General features: G+C 37.9%; 1 protein-coding gene and 1 pseudogene across 1 annotated transcript in view; both read right to left on the minus strand.

Annotated features, from left to right (window-relative positions):
* The window catches only part of PRKACB (protein kinase cAMP-activated catalytic subunit beta), a 161,688-nt gene extending 150,402 nt beyond the window's left edge, over positions 1–11,286 (minus strand). The window contains exon 1 of the mRNA XM_016921478.3: positions 10,876–11,286. Within this exon, the coding sequence (XP_016776967.1) occupies positions 10,876–10,921 (46 nt within the window). The 5' untranslated portion in view covers positions 10,922–11,286. The remainder of the gene's footprint in view (positions 1–10,875) is intronic.
* LOC107967146 (thioredoxin, mitochondrial-like) lies at positions 1,826–10,869 on the minus strand (annotated as a pseudogene).
* Positions 11,287–18,079: the final 6,793 nt, after the last annotated feature.

The raw sequence follows: 18,079 nt of genomic DNA on the forward strand, positions 1-18,079 counted from the left end.
GATCCATTTAACTATCCATGATTTTAGCTTCCACCATGACATGAGCCAAGAACTGTGCCACATTCCAGAGATTAAAACACTAAACAACATAGACGCTGCTTTGCCAGATCACACTGTAGTGGGTATAAGAGTTGAAAAAGCAATGTAGTACAAGTGCTACAATTATAGATGTAAATATTTCCAAAATGGACTCAAAGGAAGTTTCCATTTCAGTCAGTTTCAGTCTATTTCCCAAGATGATCTCAGAAATTCTATACTACTCCTATATAAACTCCTATGCTACATTTTCACCCTAGTATTAATCTCAGGCACCTATGTATCATTGTATGCCTTACTATAAATATCTGTATCTGTCTCCCAATTTAAGGACAGGAACCAAGTCTTATTTTTATTTGCATCTACAGACTAGCATAGTGCCTGGTTTAAAGTAGGTGCTCAATAAGTACTGATTACGAATGAATGAAAGACAAATAAGTGAATGTTTTGCCTGTCATTCTATGAATTGAACTATGGCTTATTCATGACCTAAAGACTACAGCCTAAAGTGAGGCTCATATTCTTCCACAGTTTAACCTGTCATGGCTCCTACTCAGAGGGAGCTGAGCTAAGATTGAAATAGCTAAGTTACCAGTAGAGCTAACCCCTGTAAAAGAAGTAATATCTATACCAACATGTCTCTCAAGTTTGTGGCTCACATATAACAATGGCCTGCTGATGCTATATGGTCATCTACTTAAGAAGAATACAGTATAGAAATGGAATATTCATTTTACTAAACAGGACTCTAATATGATCACAAGAATAGTCTCTTTAATTTTCTAAGGACAAAGTCCAGATCGAGAAAACAGGCTTGTCACAGACCTAAAGGTTTAGATTCCACAGCTGTCTTACAACAAAACAAGTTTCAGATGTCCCTGAAAAGTTAACATATGAATAGAAGACAACAGTGAATATAACATTAAACTATGGCCATAGAGCCTGGGACTTTATACCTTGTTACATCAGGCCAGATAAAAAATATGGCATCTACATTGGATTTTCGAAGGCAGAACTAATACCAATTATGCTAGTGTATCAATTTAACTTATAAGAATCCCGAATTTGATTCAGAAAATTTTCTGCATAGATACATAGCATTACTGAATCTAATTCACATTACAAAAAAACACGTCCTATAATCCACTTCCTACAACATTCTCATAATTGTGCTTTTACTTGTCTAAATCTTTTACCAGACTATAAGCTACATGAAGACAACTCTTTACTCCCTATTTCACTGGTTAGGGAATAAAAATGAACTAAATGAATAAATTAATTATAGCCAATTAAAATAAAGAAATCCACTAAAAGCAATTTAAGCTATACCACCATATCGGGGAAACAATTTATTTGCATAATAGTAGCAAACCTTAGTATTAGCAAGAAGAAGACTTATCTTATAAATACTGATGATTCTTTTGGAAAGTGCTGGGGGCTAGAGAGATTATAAAACCTATCAAGAGTAAAAAAACAAGCTTCGATGGTACACACCTGCAGTCCCAGCTACGCAGGAGGACTGCCTGAGGCCCAGGAGTTTGAGTCCAGCCTGGGCAACACAGTAAAACTCTGTTTCAAAATAAATAAATAAAAATAAAAAATTATTTTAAAGAGTAAAAAAGCATTATCTAGCTTTTGAAATTGCTAAAAATACTATCTGAATTTGTAAACACGTTTCACCTTTAAACATAAATGACTAATCAGTTAAATACATTTATTGTCTAAGCCCAGTCTATATCAAGGTTTTACGATAATTCATTTTACTTGTTCTACAGCTAGCTTTTATAAGTTTGGAAGAATAGTCCATGAGTTCTAGTGTTTCAAGTTTAGGTGAGCAATCCCAGATTTTCTGTCTATGCCACTTGATTTTATACACTTTAATCATGTAACTTTAATTTTTCTAGATTAAATGAAGTATGTATATATATAGTTTATTCACTTTAATCATGTAACTTTAATTTTTCTAGATTAAATGAAGTATGTATATATACAGTTTATTCACACAGAATAGACTTCCCATGCTCTTACTCCTGTTAGCTGCCCTGATCTAAACTTTCTCTGGTTCTGCTATACACAAAACACCACAACTACACATAGTACATTAATGGTTTCACATAAGAATAGAATGTTTCATGTTTTATTTCCAAGACTCTGCCCTGATGGCGAACATTTTGATGGCTCCTTTACTTGTAGTAGAACATGAAAATATCTTCAAAGATCAGTACAGTGATTCATAAATTTGTCTTTTTAGGTGCAGACCCTTGCTTTATTGTCTGATTTGTTCACAGTTAAGCCCCCTGCTCAGAGGACCAACAGGCCAGCTAAGGGGCAAAGGAGGTGCCTCGAGCCTTACAGAGTCAAGGCTCTCCAGGGCTCCCCAGCCCACCACTCATTTTCTGTGCCCCCTGCCTGGGAGGCTAGCTGGGAGGGGGCTCCCTGAGGGGTGAGGATGGGCAACTACAGGGGATTTGAGTGTGGGACCCAGGGTCTGCTCTTCACAGTAGGAGGTGGGATGACTAAGTTCTTTATTACAGACCTACAAAAAATGAGACAGTTATAAATTATTCTCACTAGTTTGGGCTTCTTTTTTCTTTTTCTTTTTACAAAACAGCAGCAAGAAAGAGAAATGCAGGTGGCAGATGAGCCAGGCACGAGGCTTCAGATCGTAAGGGACCAGAGATGAGGACCAAGGTGTGGCTGCCTGACCAGGAGTGCTGTGGGCTGGCCTGGGCTCTCTCTATGCATCTTGAGAGAACTGACACAGGCCCTAGAGGGAGGGGACGAAAGGCATGTGGGAGGGAAGAAGGCAGTCCCCGGATCAGCAGCAGCACCATCTTCTGATGGCCCCTGGGCAGTCCGCCAGCTCAAAAGCACTCATGGCTGGAGCCTGGGCCCCAGGGGCCAGACAGGAGGGAGGCAGCAGGAAGGGCCAAGTTCTACTGGGGTCCCATGGGGGCAAGGGAACCAGGACTTGTCCTTGCTTGTCAGCCAATCAGCTTCTTCAGGAAGGCCTCCAGCTGATCGTCATCTTTGATGCCCACAAACTTGTCCACCACATCCCCATTCTTCATGGCCAGCACAGTGGGCACCGCCAACACCTCATACTCAATGGCGAGGTCTGTGTGGTCATGAATATCCACCTTGGCCATCAGCACTTTCCTATGCTGCTTGACCACCATCTTCTCTAACCTCAGCCCCAGGATCTTGCAGGGTCCACACCACTGTGCGTGGAAATCCACAAGCACTGGCGTCTCACTGTTGGTCTTGAAAGTCAGGTCCATCCTGGATATTAATGGTCATTGAGGAGATGCTGGTGGTGTATATGGTCTGGGCTGAGTTGGGTGTTACAGCCAGGCCACCAGGACTGCACTGTGGGGTCTGCAGGGCTCCAGAAGTGAGAGGTGGCCACCGATCCTGAGAGGGCTTCCTGGAGACGACTGAGGCCAGGAACCTCCTCAGGAAAAGTCACTGAGACATTTCCCTGCAGCGCAAGCAGAGGGATGCACAGCCCAGCCCTCCCAGCCTGACAAGGGCACTCCTGTCCTTTACTATCATTCCTTAAATGTAGATCAAAAGTTTTCCCTAAATACATTACCATATATTTATTTGCTCAATTGAGGATCATTTGCCACTTCTCTGCCCACACATTTTGTGAGCACTTTTTATGATTTATTCCCTCATCTTGCTGCTTCCTAAGTGTGTATTTTTTCTTTTAATAAATATAATAGAAGCATTGGATTATAAAGCTGGAAGAAGAGATCACAGTGTCATTATCCAATCCATCCCTCTTGATTTTATACCATCACTTGGAGATTTTAAAACATTTGTCCAAAGTGAGATATTAGAACGTATTAGAAAAAAGATAATTTAGATTTTTCTTACTCTCAAGTTTATGATTTTACTACTAAATTACATCTGAACTTTTAAACATCTATGTTAAAGGACTCTAGGGGAATAAAACTGACATTTACTCAGTACATAATAGATGTTGGTGCTATATTTTACATGTTCTTTCCACTATCCTGTATAACTACAAAACTGAATAGCTTAGAGGACGCACACTTAAATTATAAAAGTAATATTTTATGATTTTAAATTACTTTGTTTCTTTAAAAGTTACATTGTTCTCATCAGTACTTTGGCTTTCGTCTTTTCAAAACAAAAAGGCTAAACTTTTAGTATATAGAATTCTTAATTTATGTAAGTTATGCCAGATGTTATAGTTTCTATAGTTTCTAAACAGTTGTCTTTGAAAAGAGTAAAATGAGGATAAAATGTGGAAAAGGTCCCTTGACCATCCAAGGGCATTTTCCCCCATGGCTGGGAGATAAAAGACAATCCACACATACAATAACCAATCAGCTATCATTTATCAGAAATGCCACGGGTATCCCGAGTTCAGTAAGTCCCCACCCCAACCCCCAATGTACTCCTGCCCTCTGTATTCATTTCCTGACTCTATTACTGGCGTTACAACCCATCTACCACGGCATTGAAGCTAAAACTTAACGTGTCATCCCCAATCCTCCTTTTCCTCATTTCCCACATGCAATCAGTACAATACATTCTGCTCAATTTTTCAAATTTCTCCCATTTCAGATCCTTTTCTCCATCCCAACCTCTACCACCTTGGTTCAGACCCTCAAAATCCCTCACCCAAATTATCATAGGAGTCTTATAATTGATCTTGCCTCTATTCCACTTGCTCCATAATGATTTATCTTCACATCACCACCAAAGTAACCTCTTTTAAACCCAAATTGTATCATGTTTCTCTCTTATTTCCAAGTGCACGATGGCTCCCTAGTGTCTAAAAGATAAAATTCAAACTCTCTCCATTATGTGGCCCTCTGTCCATTTCTTCAGTTTCATCTATCATTATACAATGTCCCCTCTTCCTATCACCAACCCCACATTCCATCATTTGATCATAACGGGCAACTTACTTCCTTATCCTGAATATGTTACATGGTTTCACTCCTCTGCATCTTCACTTATCAATGCTCTGTCTACTCAGAACACCCTTCCTCCTATAATCCATCTGATGAACATTTATCATTTTCAATGCTCAAGTAATGGTTCAACTCCTCTTTGAAGTCCTTTTTGAACCTCTTCCTCCCCATCCCAGTGGAAATGACCATTCTTTCCCTTGGTTCCCCAGCTGAACTTTAATGAAAGGATTTGTGGTAGGTTTCATGTGTTTGCTGACATGTCTATCTTCCCCCTTCTGGAATATGGGCACCCTGAGCAGGTACTGTGTCCTATTCAATCTTTATTCCCATAGTCTTGTGTAGAGTCTGTCACATTTTAGGAGCTCAATTATGTGTACTGAATAAAGGAATGAATGAAGCAATGAACAAAGAACTATACAGGACATTCTTGAAGGAATACATTTAAAAGTAAGATTAAATACCCAAAATGATAGTGACCTAAGCATATTTACCTTTCATAAATTTCACACTTTTCTATTTAACATGATGTTATTCACTAAGAATTTAGGATTTATTAATCTGAGGAAATTTGATCACCCACGTATACAAACATTTATCACCTAGATATAGAACTTCATAAGTTGTACTAATTTTTAAAAATTAATTTAATGGAATGTCAAAATGAATTATGGTCAACTATTAATTATCTGACAGGATCTTAATAGCTATCCTGGCTTATCTAGGACCTTCTCACGTGCTGCTTCTGTCACTCAGCCATGGCTTACTTTTCTAAGCTGGCTTTCATGCCTCTAATTATCCTGCTGCTGGCAATGAAAAAGCAACAATCTGTCTACAGCCTAAGTGAAGGACACTGAGGAGGAGAATAAGAAAAATGGTTCCTGAACATGAGATAATTTGATACAGTACACAATCTGCACAAACAGAATCACAGAATCATGGAACTCGATGAGATCATATGTATTTATCATCAAAATTGCATAACTGATTGCTTTGATTTTTTTGTCTTATACCCAAGAAAGACTTCCCCAGTACCTCTGCATTCTACAGAATTGGAACAAATATCTGCTACTGATTTTCCTTTGATAATTGAAAGGTGTAAAGACCTAAGTAAGGTATAAGAAATCACTATATTGCATTTAAATCTACAAAAATTTTTCAATAGAAGATATTCACTGAGATTACTAAAAATCACAAAATTTTAATTCTAGTACAGCCCCCAAAATAATTTAACTTTGTAGTTAATAAATTAAACACAAATTATTGAACTATAATAATTTGCTCACTAAGTTTATAAATGCTTATTCTGAGGAAATAAGTTAATTCTTAAATGAGAAAAAATAAATCCAGCATTCCGTTCATCTACACTCACTTGTAAGGATCCACAAATAACCAAGATGACAGAAAGATGGGTTGGCATTTCTATTAAATGCAAAAACAACTATGTTCTAAACCTGTGTTGTCCAATATACCAAACACTAATTAGCCACATGTAAGTTAAAGATTCAGTTTCTCAGTGGTACTAGTCACATTTCCAGTGCTCAACAGACATGTGGCTAGTAGCTACTACAGTGGACAGCATAGGTGGAGATCACTTCCATTATCACAGAATGTTTGACTGGACAGCGCTACTCTCATCATGGTGAAATGAGAATTTACCAATACTTTTAAAATGGTAATACAAGTTCAAATAATAATTTTTTTATCAACTATTGGGCAAGAAGGGAAAAGTATACATTTACAAATGGGAAAAAATAAATATAAGTACTGTAGTAATTAAGGCTTTAAGTACATAAAATTAGTTTTATGTGGTTTAATTTGAAATTCTACTATATTGAATCTGAAAAGATAATGATGATAAAAATCCAGAGAATGGTACAAGAAAAAAATAATCTTTTTCACTTAAGATTTTAATATACCAAATAAAGTCATGTTTGAAAACTGAAATGTGCTATAATTGTCTAAGCTATTCTGTGTGTCTTAGCATCGGCTATTCTACTGGATATAGAGGCTGTTCAGCAAAGTGGTTAGAATTTCAGGTTCTGGGGTTACAGTTGCCTCAACTTAAATGTTGCTTCTTGACTTACTAGCTATGCAACCTTAACCAAGTCACTTAGGCTCTCTGAGCCTTCATTTCCTCATCCATAAATGAAGGAATAACTCAAGTGCTTTACAGTTTAAAAGATTAAGTAAAAGTTTATACACGGAAAGCATTAGAGAACCTGGCACGTATTAGTCCTCAAAAAATGTTAGTTGTTAAGAAACTTGCATTTTTGTTGAACCTAATCTACTGGTGGCTTTCTTTGATTAATTCCTATTGACTTTCAAATCCACAGGACAGAGAGATACTCTGGAAAACATTCAAAGATCATATGCGAACACTAGGTCACATGGTAACTTTACGACTTGCAGTCATGAAAGAATCTACATTCAAATCTCTAGCAACACTTTTCACCCATGGGCCTCAACATTTTTGCAATGAATGTATAACACAAAGCCCCATAGGCAACCTGGAGGTATAGTATTTTTTTTAAATGAAATAAATAACAACCCCTCCCAGGTTAAAAGAAGTAGTGTGTTTTTTTGGTGTGTTGGTGACTGGGGCTGGTGTAAACGGAAGAGACTGGATAAGTAAAACAAACTTAACTGACAAGAGTTTAAAACTTCTCCGAGAATTTTATCATATTTCTAAAAGTTTATGTTTCTCTGTATTAGCTGACGTTTAAATAACTACGCCCAAATTTTAAAAGGAATATATCTTCAAGAGTAATTTTAAAAACACACACAGAGCAGTTAGGTATGTAATAGTACCAGTTATTCTTTCATTAAGTTTTGAGATACATCAATACAATTTCCTAATTCACTACAGCAGAACAACAGGTACCTAAGTTAATGTTATCTCCAAAACCTGTGGAGATGAAGATGGAATCTCACCTAGCTTTTAGGTCTTACCCCAGAAAATGTTAATTCTAATAGAGGGAAAAGGTTCAGTAGAGTACAATACAGGCACCAGATAGTTAAAGTTAACCAAGACCCTTCTAAATTATCTTTATGCCTAACTTCATTCTTCTGGAATATTTTTAGAAATAAGCTCTGGAATCACCTGCCTTTCTGAAGCTTGGTGCTAACTGAACCTGAAATCTTAACTGACTTGATATTTTTAATCAACTTTTCAAATCAAACATTTTCATACAGCAATTTTCAGAGTTCTAATTCCACTTTCCATAATGTTAGCACTTGTATTTTTGCCTTTCAGGTAACTCTTATATATACATATTTTCTTTCCCATTAGACAGTAACATTTTTCAGCTTTTACTTATAGTCTTTAATTGAAACTAAAACATTTGGTGAATATTTTGAAAATAAACATATTAACTGATTATTTATTGATGCTGAATGGAGTCCAGGCATCAGACTCTATTCCTTACTCTGTTATTACTAACAGTATGATCTCAACTCCAGCTTCTTCGGAGGTCAGGATCTTTGAAAGGGAATGATTGTACAGGCTGATCTCTAACATCATATATTTCTAAAAGTTTTGAAAAACAAATTTTCAAGAATAATTCTTTAAAAAAATACACAGAACAGTTAGGTACGTAATGATGAGTTCTTTCATTAAGTTTAAAATACAATTTCTTTGTTCACTACAGAACAGCAACATATACCTGATAACACTGCTCCAAATGAAATTACAAACATTAATCAACACGTGACATTTCAAATAATTTTCCCTATGACACATAACATGCTATTTTTTTTGGTCACTTCACAACAGCTTTTTAAACTATTATAATGACCTTCAGTTTCCATAAATAAAGTTACACAAAAAGCTGACTAACATACTTAAGAACTAGATTGTCATTAACACTTAAAACATAGAAAAGAATTTATCCATAGAAATAATTTAAATATGTTCAGATAAACATTTAAAGTTTCCATTCTGTTTTCAGTAAATATTCCAAGGTTATTTCACAGCTATGAGTTGCAAATTAATACTAAGGGAGAATTGTTTTGGTAACTTAATAAAAAATATACAGGTCACAGAAGAGTCTATTATCATTATCCAAAATATAAACATTATACAGGTCAGCACTTGCTAATGAAAACTACTAATATAATCATTCTCCAAGCACACTCTTTTGTAACACAATTAGCATGTTTTAAGTTAATAGAGCTTTAAATTAACACGAAAAATGACAACATATCAGGTAAAAATAATTCTTTATACTTTTTGCATTCTTTATACTTCCTGCACAGTTAGTTACTATTTTTGTGCAATTTTAAAAAGACAACATAGGTCATGCACGGTAGCTCACGCCTGTAATCCCAGCACTTTGGGAGGCCGAGGTGGGTGGATTACCCGAGGTCAGGAGTTCGAGACCAGCCTGGCCAACATGGTGAAACCCTGTCTCTACTAAAAATACAAAAATTAGCCGGGTGTGGTGGTGGGCACCTGTAATCCCAGCTACTCAGGAGGCTGAGGCAGGAGAATCCCTTGAACCTGGGAGGCAGAGGTTGCAGTGAGCCAAGATTGCACCATTGCACTCCAGCCTGGGCGACAAGAACGAAACTCCATCTCAAAAAATAATAATAAAATAACATACATTCTACCTCTACACTGGCTTCTTTAAATCTCCGTATAACATGCTGTGTGTTCTTGGCTTATATAATAGCTCATCAAACTTTTCTGAAGCTCCTGAAAATGAATACCAAAACCTTACTGATGAAACATAAACCACATAATCTGATATATTTATGTTAAACAAAATGAATGACTAAATCCTTCTAAATGAATTCTACTTTATTAATACAGAAAAAAGCTATTTTCTTCATGCAAAGTTATAAAATTAGCCTAATTCTTATGTTACAACCATGAAAACATTACAAGTAATATTTACACAAACTAAAATCACCAGGCCCACTTTAAGTGCTAACATGTCATTCACTCCTGGTGATACAACAAATACCATCTGTTATTTGGACATTCTGAATTATAAAAATATATGAACTTTACAAAGGCAAACCAACTTTTATTTCACAACCATTCTGACACATATATACACACATATATATGCATGTGTATACATGCACACACAAACACACAGACACACACACACCTTATCGCCATACAAAAATTCCATTTTCATGATTTTTTACTGTTTGATGTAAAGTGTGGAGTACCCGCACCTTCAGCTCTCAGAAGAAATTAACCGTGTTCTGGAAGCACTTCAACTCCGAATGACCTTTAAGTTTTACAGGCACTGGTAGCAGATCCTTGAATGTCTAGAGAAAAGGCAAACCTGCCTGGCTTTTTTCTCTAATGGATAAAGTTGCTGTTGGGTCTCATTATGTTTTCCATTCCTAATCTGAAGAGATGAAGGATCTCTAAGGCAGGGTTGTCCACTCAGGATTAGCCTCACTTGCGTAGAGCCAGACTAGCAGCCCCCGCCTTGTGATAAGGTTGGGTCGGACCCAAGTGATGGAGGGAGAAGAGCCAACCTTACCCACAGCACTACCTGTAGCTCCCAAAGAGTCGGCGAGGGGGGAAAGCAGGGGTGGGATGGCACTAGGGACTTCTTTCCTCGGACCATATTTGGGGAAGTGTTCCAGAACGTGTGCAAGTCCTCCTCGCTAGAGTGTGAAAGGGAATCCCAGGGAACGCTCTTCCCAGGATCCCCACATCCGGCCCTTCGCGTTCAGCTCTCAACGCGGAGCTGGGGGGTCGGAATGGAGGAGAAAGGCAGCTGGTCTCCCGGCCCCCCAGAACGACTCCCGGCGGCCGCTGCTAGGCCTGGCCCGTGCCCGCGGCCTCAGAAGCTGCGACCCGGAGGGCGCTCGGTGCCCCGCGCCGGCCCGCCCAGCGGATACCCAGACCCGGCCTTCAACTCACCGCTCTCCACCTCGCTGCCTTTCTTGGCGGTCGCCGCGTTCCCCATGTCTGGGGCGATGGCAAGAAGGGGTCAGGGAAGGGAAGGGGGGCTGGGGCCGTGCCCGCCACTCCACAGTCTGGGACAACTCCCGCGTCTGCACCCGTCAGAGCGGTGAGTGCGCCTAGCGCTGGCGCCAGGAGTCCGGGCGCGAAGACCGGGCCGGGTCTGAGGAAAGGGCTCCAGCGAACTCCTTAGCACCGGCAGCAGCAGCAGCAGCGGCGGCGGCGGCCGCGGCGGCGGCAGCAGCAGTGGCGGCGGCGGGCAGACACTCCCCCTTCGCGCGGTCCGCCCTCTCTGCGCGCCCCCGGGCAGCCGCGCGCCCGGGCCAGGCCCTGGCCCGACTGTATCTTCGCAGGCGGGCGCGCGCGCCGGAAGTGACGTGCAGGCCCGGGACCCCGGGGGCGGGCGGTGGACCCCCAGCTGGCAGAGCCTGGGGCGGGGCCCTGAGGTGGCGTGGACCGCTTCCTCCCCCGCGGTCGCCCGGGCTGGCGCTCGGGTGCCCATCGCTGAGATAGTGGGAGGTGGAGTGGGAACCGCTAGCTTTGCAGAACGCAGACTCCCTCCTCACCCTGGCGGTCCCGGTGCCCTGGAGTGCAGTCGCGGAATACTGTTCAGCGGCTCGGGTGGTTTTCCTTGCGTCCCGCCACGCGGCGGCTCCTCACTAAAAGGCTGCCTTCTCCCCACAGCTCCAGGTCCGAGAGGAGCCGCACCGTCGGGTTGGAGATCGCGCGCAAGAGTGGCCTCTGGGTCTGCATCTGCCCGGCATCGGCCACAGGAAAAGCCTGGTCCCTAGGCACGGTCGTGGTTCGAGCTTTTCGTTCTCTCGCACATTGAGGTATTCGCTCAGCCCACCACGTTGTCCTCGGGGTTATTAGGCCCCAGTCACAAGCCCTATGATGTTTTCAGACTTCCCAGGTGGAGATAAAGGAAAATTTTACTATTTCTGCACAACTTCTGTTGATGTACAGCATTGTATTTAGCAACTTCTGTGTAGATCTGAAAATAAATACATTACCAATTGTTAGTTGCGTTTTTATTAATATAAATCTTAGAGTACTTGATTTTGCTGTTAGCTTTACTTAGGTAAATTATGTGGCACTCTAGCATTTTTGTTGTTGCATGTTCCATTGAACTTTGCTCTGTGTTTTCCATTTATTCCAAATTCAAAATAGACTGTAACTTCCCAATTTATTCTATGTTCCCAAGGCACCAGGCATAGTAGGTGTTTTATGAATACCTGTTGACTTGAAATTTCTCAGACTTTTAAAAAATTTTTCATTACTGACAAAAGATGGAGCGATAAAAAGATTCTTAGTACACTTCCTATTATTGCCAATTCTATTAGTAATGTATACTGCATTACAACTTCTATACAAGCAGTAACTCATTTGCTTCTCATAAGAACCCTATGAGAGATGTGGTTTTACTGTCATCATTTTAGGGGCAAATTAAGGCACAAAGAAGTGACTTACCCAAGGTTACACAGCTATTATCTGGTGGAAGCAGGATTTGAACCCTGGCAATTGGGCTCCAAAGTCTGATCCTTTATCTATAATGTTGACAAAAACTTGTGGATGTTGTGGTAAATTGCTTTCTCTCCATTTGAAATCCCATTGAGTTGAAGAGATAGATGCATAGTGAGTATACGTCCCAAGGAAATGTATTATATTGTTTCCTGGGTTTCAATTAATTCAAATAAAATAAAAATAGTGAAGCAAGGATTTGGACTAGATGCTGTGAGGTTTTGTGTCAGCATGCAACAGTGTCACAACAGTGTCATCTCCACGTTTGGTTCTGTGTTGTGGATGTAATATTTTGCCCCACATACATAGAAAGTTCAATGAATAGCACTGAACCACATATATACCAAATTAAAGACAACTTTTGATATTATGTATTCTAGAGGGAATCTTTTTAGTATCAGAATATTCATACTACTGTCATTGGGATGAGTTTTAAATGTATACCTTTTTAAATAAATCCGCTTTAATAATAAAAGTGGTTGTGTGCATAATTTGGCACTTTAACATAATTTTGAATTCTAGGTCTCTAATAAGAGGGCAGCCATCTACTTAGTAAATCATTAATTTACAAAGGAAACAATTGAGAGCTATTACAAAAATGGATACAATATAACTATACCTGAAAAACTAATAAGTAAAGCAAAAAATCAGCTTTACAAATTGTCTCCCCTTCTTTCTCAATTTAACTTTATTATTGGTTAAGGAAATAAGTTGTTAATGATAGAGAAAAAGTGATCAGCAATTTAAATTTCTTGCTATTTTTCTTTTTTCTTTATACCACTTTTTTCTGCTTCTTATAGTAACTTGCTTTTGCTCTGCTTTAAGGAAGATTATACTTTAAAAGTATAGTTTGGTAAATAGTTTTTAATTAGTTAACATGCACAATCATTTATTTGTAATTACAAACAAGTTGTTTTTCATTATTAGAAGAGTTTTCTATAGGAATTCATTGTTTATGTAGCATCTAGAAGACTATGTTTTATGAACTGGTTTTTTAACATTCTGGAGGGGGCAGAAATTTCAACTGTCCAGTTATTCATGAATAATTGGAGGTTTCATGGGGCAATTTCTATCCTTTGCCACGAATGACTGCTGTACCCTAGACACAAACAGAGATGGAACTGTGTAATTTTGTTTCCCTAGGAAAGCAGATGCAGTAAGAAGGGACTCATTCAGAGAAAAGATTTTGAGTCCCCTTCCATATAATATTTTTGCTAATCTGAGAACATGTAGCGCTGTGTAAAAGGGAAAATTATACCAGTGGTAGTTGCAAACCTACATAAGCCAGATAACTATGCTAGCCTCATTTTACAAATGAGTAGAACAAAGGTTCAAAGAAGTGAAGTAAGTTGGCCAAGGTCACTCAAGTGGTAAGAGGCAGAGCTCTAGATTATATGCTCTCACTCTGAAACAAACATAATCTAACCCTCATTAAGATTAGGTTTTTAAATCCGTATTCTGCAGATAAGAAAACTAAGGTTTATGAACAAAGAACCTTGGCACTCTTCTGTCTAGAGCCACCTCTTTACTCAGGAGTGAGAAAAGGGGGAAAGTTAGTAAATTTTTATTTGAATTTATTTTGTAGTTTCTACTTATATTGCCAACTTGATTCCAAGTCCTTTTAAAGTAAAGCACCCTCAAACACAATGTATGTCAGAAGTACTTGTTTATCTTAGAGTGACCAATAATGAAAAACAACTTGTATGTAATTACAAATAAATGATCATGGATGTTAACTAGTTAAAAACTATTTAGCAAACTATACTTTTAAAGTATAATCTTCCTTAAACCAGAGCAGGGGTAAGCTAATTTTGTTTTTATATCATATTTTACATGAAATAAATGCAAGTGAGAATTTAACCATCATAGAATTACAATTTTTTTGAATGATAATTAATCATCCATGTTGTCTAATATTTTATTATTGTATGGTATATACCAAACCAAAAGATACCACATTAAATACCAGGCAAACGGCAAAGTAATATTTCCAAAATGAGGAAGTAATTTTATGGCCAATAAATTACAAATATGATAATTGTTTTAAATCATTCTAATAGAGTACAAAGTTTTCTTGTTGGGCGTAATTCTAATCCTTTTGTTCAATGATGAATTTTTTTTTATCTGAGTTTCAGTATTCATCTTTTTGGATATTCCTTTACAGATAGGGAAACTAAAACAATTGACTCTGGTTGAGTAACAAAAATATTAACAAAAATGACCTAGTGCCAAAGTGGAATTATAGCTTCTGTCTTTCACAGAGGGACTGGGATACAAACTGAAAGCTTTAAGGAAAAAAAAAAAAAAAATATATATATATATATGGTAGGATGAGGGGCCACAAAACCAACTTTTTTTCTTAATATGAAATTCTCTCTTTCAGAAAAGTTTATGTTTGGGATATTCTAATTATACTAGTGTATTTATCAAAACTATGCCTAAATCTCTGTTATTTCAGTGTTATGCATTTTTTGACATGTACCTGTAAAATAACACCCAAATTTACAAAAATACCTGTAAAATAACACCCAAATTTACAAAATATTTTACAAAAAAATTTACAAAATATTTGCTGATTTTTGAAATCAAACATGGCACAAAAGCTTTCACAAAATCTCAGCCTTTATAATCAGATTATCTTTGATCAAGGTGAAAAGGGGAAAATCTGGTCCACAAAATTAAAATTATTAATACATTTATAGGATTGATAGTGACAAAATAGAATGTTATGTAGTGAAGTAGAAAATATTTGAGCATTTTAGTCAGAAATATCTGGGTTCATGTTCTGGTTTGGCCAGTATCTACGACGAAATATCTACAAAATATCTAAATTATTTCATTTCCCTTGACTTAGTTTCCTGTGGTGTGAGGTTATATGAATTAAATCATATAGTCTATGAAAAACACCTAGGATAACTTTTGTTATGTGATAGGCACTCAGTAACTGTAACTGTGTCCCCCAATCCTCAATAACATTCTATTTCCTCATGTTTATGTTTCAACAACAATCATTCAACAAATTTGATTACAACAAATAGAATAATAATGAGTTTGTATTATATGCTAAGTATTATGAAAGGGACAAAAATGAACAAAATCAATTCCTTGTCCTCAAGAAGTTTTTGTGTAAGGCAAAATGAATAAATCAGTAATTATATAAGATAAATTTGTACTATAGCATAAATATAAACAATTACTCAGGAAACATAAAAGTAAGTGCCATTAAATCATAGATAATTTAGCATTGAATTTTGATGTTTGACAGATGGGGAAGATCATTGAGAACTAAGAACAGCTTGAGCAGAGGCTTCCATGGAAATTATCCCCAGGTCATACTAGACCAGATGTTATGGAAAGATGTAGTAAGAGTTGCAACTTTCCCACTGGAATGTAAGCTATGTATGGAGGAATTTTGATTTTGTCATCACTGTATCTACTATATCTAGCATTATGCCTCGTATATAGTAGGTACTCAATAAATATTTGCTGAATGAGTGAATAAATGAATAAATAGTAGGTTCAGATCAGATTGTATTTATTTGGGGAAACCTTAAATGCCACTTAAGAAATATAGGCTGTGTTTATTATGCAATAGAGAACTTGAAGATATTTAAAGAGAGAAGTAATATAATCCCACATTTTATTAATAAGGTATCTTTAATAGTAATGTGATGGATATGTTGGAGAAACAATAGATTGGCAGCAAGATGACTATTGTAGTAGAAGAATGACAGGAAGTCATTCAATAGTATATCAGCAGTGGAAGAAAAAAGAAAGGATCCATGTCAGATACTTGAATGTTTGTTAAGATCTATAGAATTTGGTAAGTGTTAACACTCCTTAGCATAATACAAGTGATAGAAGCCCAATTCAAACTAGCATAAGAAAAAATAAGCAGAACTTACTAGGTCACAGAACTAGAAAATTTAGGTTGGACATGGTTTTAGGATTAGATAGATCCAAGGATGGATATCTCTACATATTAATCCTTATTCTGTTCATATATTTGACTGTATTCTGCCAAACAGGCTCTTTCCACATGACAAGTTTACATCCTCCCATCTTAACAATCTAAACAATAATACCTTTTCTTTCCCAGCATCTGTATAGTATAAAGTTAAGTGAATATCCCTTATCCAAAATGCTTAAGACCAAAAATGTTTCCAGATTTTGGATTCTGGATTATTTGCATATACATAATGAGACATCTTGAGGATGGGATCCAAGTGCAAACACAAAATTCATTTACATTTCATGTATTCCTTATACACATCCTGAAGGTAATTTTACACAATATTTTAAATCATTTTGTGCATGAAACAAAGTTTTTAACTGCATTTTGACTTCAACCTGTCACATGAGGTCAGGTATGGGATTTTCCACTCATGGCATCATGTTGGTGCTCAAAAAGTTTGGCTTTTGGAGCATTTTTGATTTTTGGATTAGGGATCCAACCTGTATATTACACATATTGGTTCTGTATGGGTAACATTCACATTCCTATGAAGAGAGGACCCCATGGTTGACATGAAATGAGATAAGTATAATTTTCTAGAAGAAACCATCATATGGAGTAGACAAAAACGGCAGATGCCCAATATAGTGAAAAGAAAAACTTAGAGCTCTCAATCAATTTTCTATCCTGAGTGAGTGGATAATGAGATCAGGAATAAAAGGGGAAAAAAACTGTTTTTTAAATTAGTGAGAGACGTGTAACTTGGGTCATACTGAGTTCGAGCTGGTAGTGGGACTTCTATATGGGGATGATGAACAGCAGGAAAATATAGTTAGATAAATACATGAGTTGTGGGTCATATGTTCTCAGGGCCTCCTGAGGGCTGTGTCATGGGCCATGGTCACTCATATTTGGCTCAGAATAAATCTCTTCAAAATATTGTACAGTTTGACTATTTTTGTTAACAATATTTCGGCACCCAAACATGTTGGGCCTCAGAGAAGACTCAGGACCCCACAGGAGTTGCCCAAACTCAGTGCTAAGGTACCAGCAGGGGCCCATTGAAGCCTCCCTGACTTTGAGCTTCTCCTCTGGTGGAGCTCATGTGTCCTCCTGAGCCCGCACCTCCCTTTGGTTGAGGGTCCTTGATTTATTCTGAGCTGGTTTTTTTTTCTCCTAGGAAGTTGCTGTTTAAGGATCCTAATTCTAGCTCCGATCCTAATTTAATTCTAGCATTCAAAGAGTCTTCTCCATTGCTTTTCTCCCAAAATTAATCTCAATTTGGCTTGGTGCACATTTGAGTGAGGAACTGAATTGTTGTTTTCATAGGTAAATGAGAGACTGCGTTTCTTCAGCTCCAAAGAGAAAGGGTATTTGCTCCTCCCACCTGAAAAGCACCTCTGGGTGGCCAGGGGCCTCATGGGAGTGTCTGGGAACCCCCAACAAATTTTTGGATACTTAATCTAGCAAATACTGATGGAGGGTAATAAAATCTCCCACTACAGGATGATGGATTTGTTGATTTTTCTTTGTAATTTTCCCAATATTTGCTTTCTATATTTTAAGATAATGTTACTAGAAGCATCATGTGGTAGAGTTGACCTCATTCATTCATTTAGCTACATTTCCTGAGCTTGTGTGATCTGCCAGTTCAGTCTAAGAGAAGAGGCAGATAAGCAAACTCTA

This window comes from Pan troglodytes, chromosome 1, assembly GCF_028858775.2.
Source record: "Pan troglodytes isolate AG18354 chromosome 1, NHGRI_mPanTro3-v2.0_pri, whole genome shotgun sequence".
Taxonomy (NCBI): Eukaryota; Metazoa; Chordata; class Mammalia; order Primates; family Hominidae; genus Pan; species Pan troglodytes.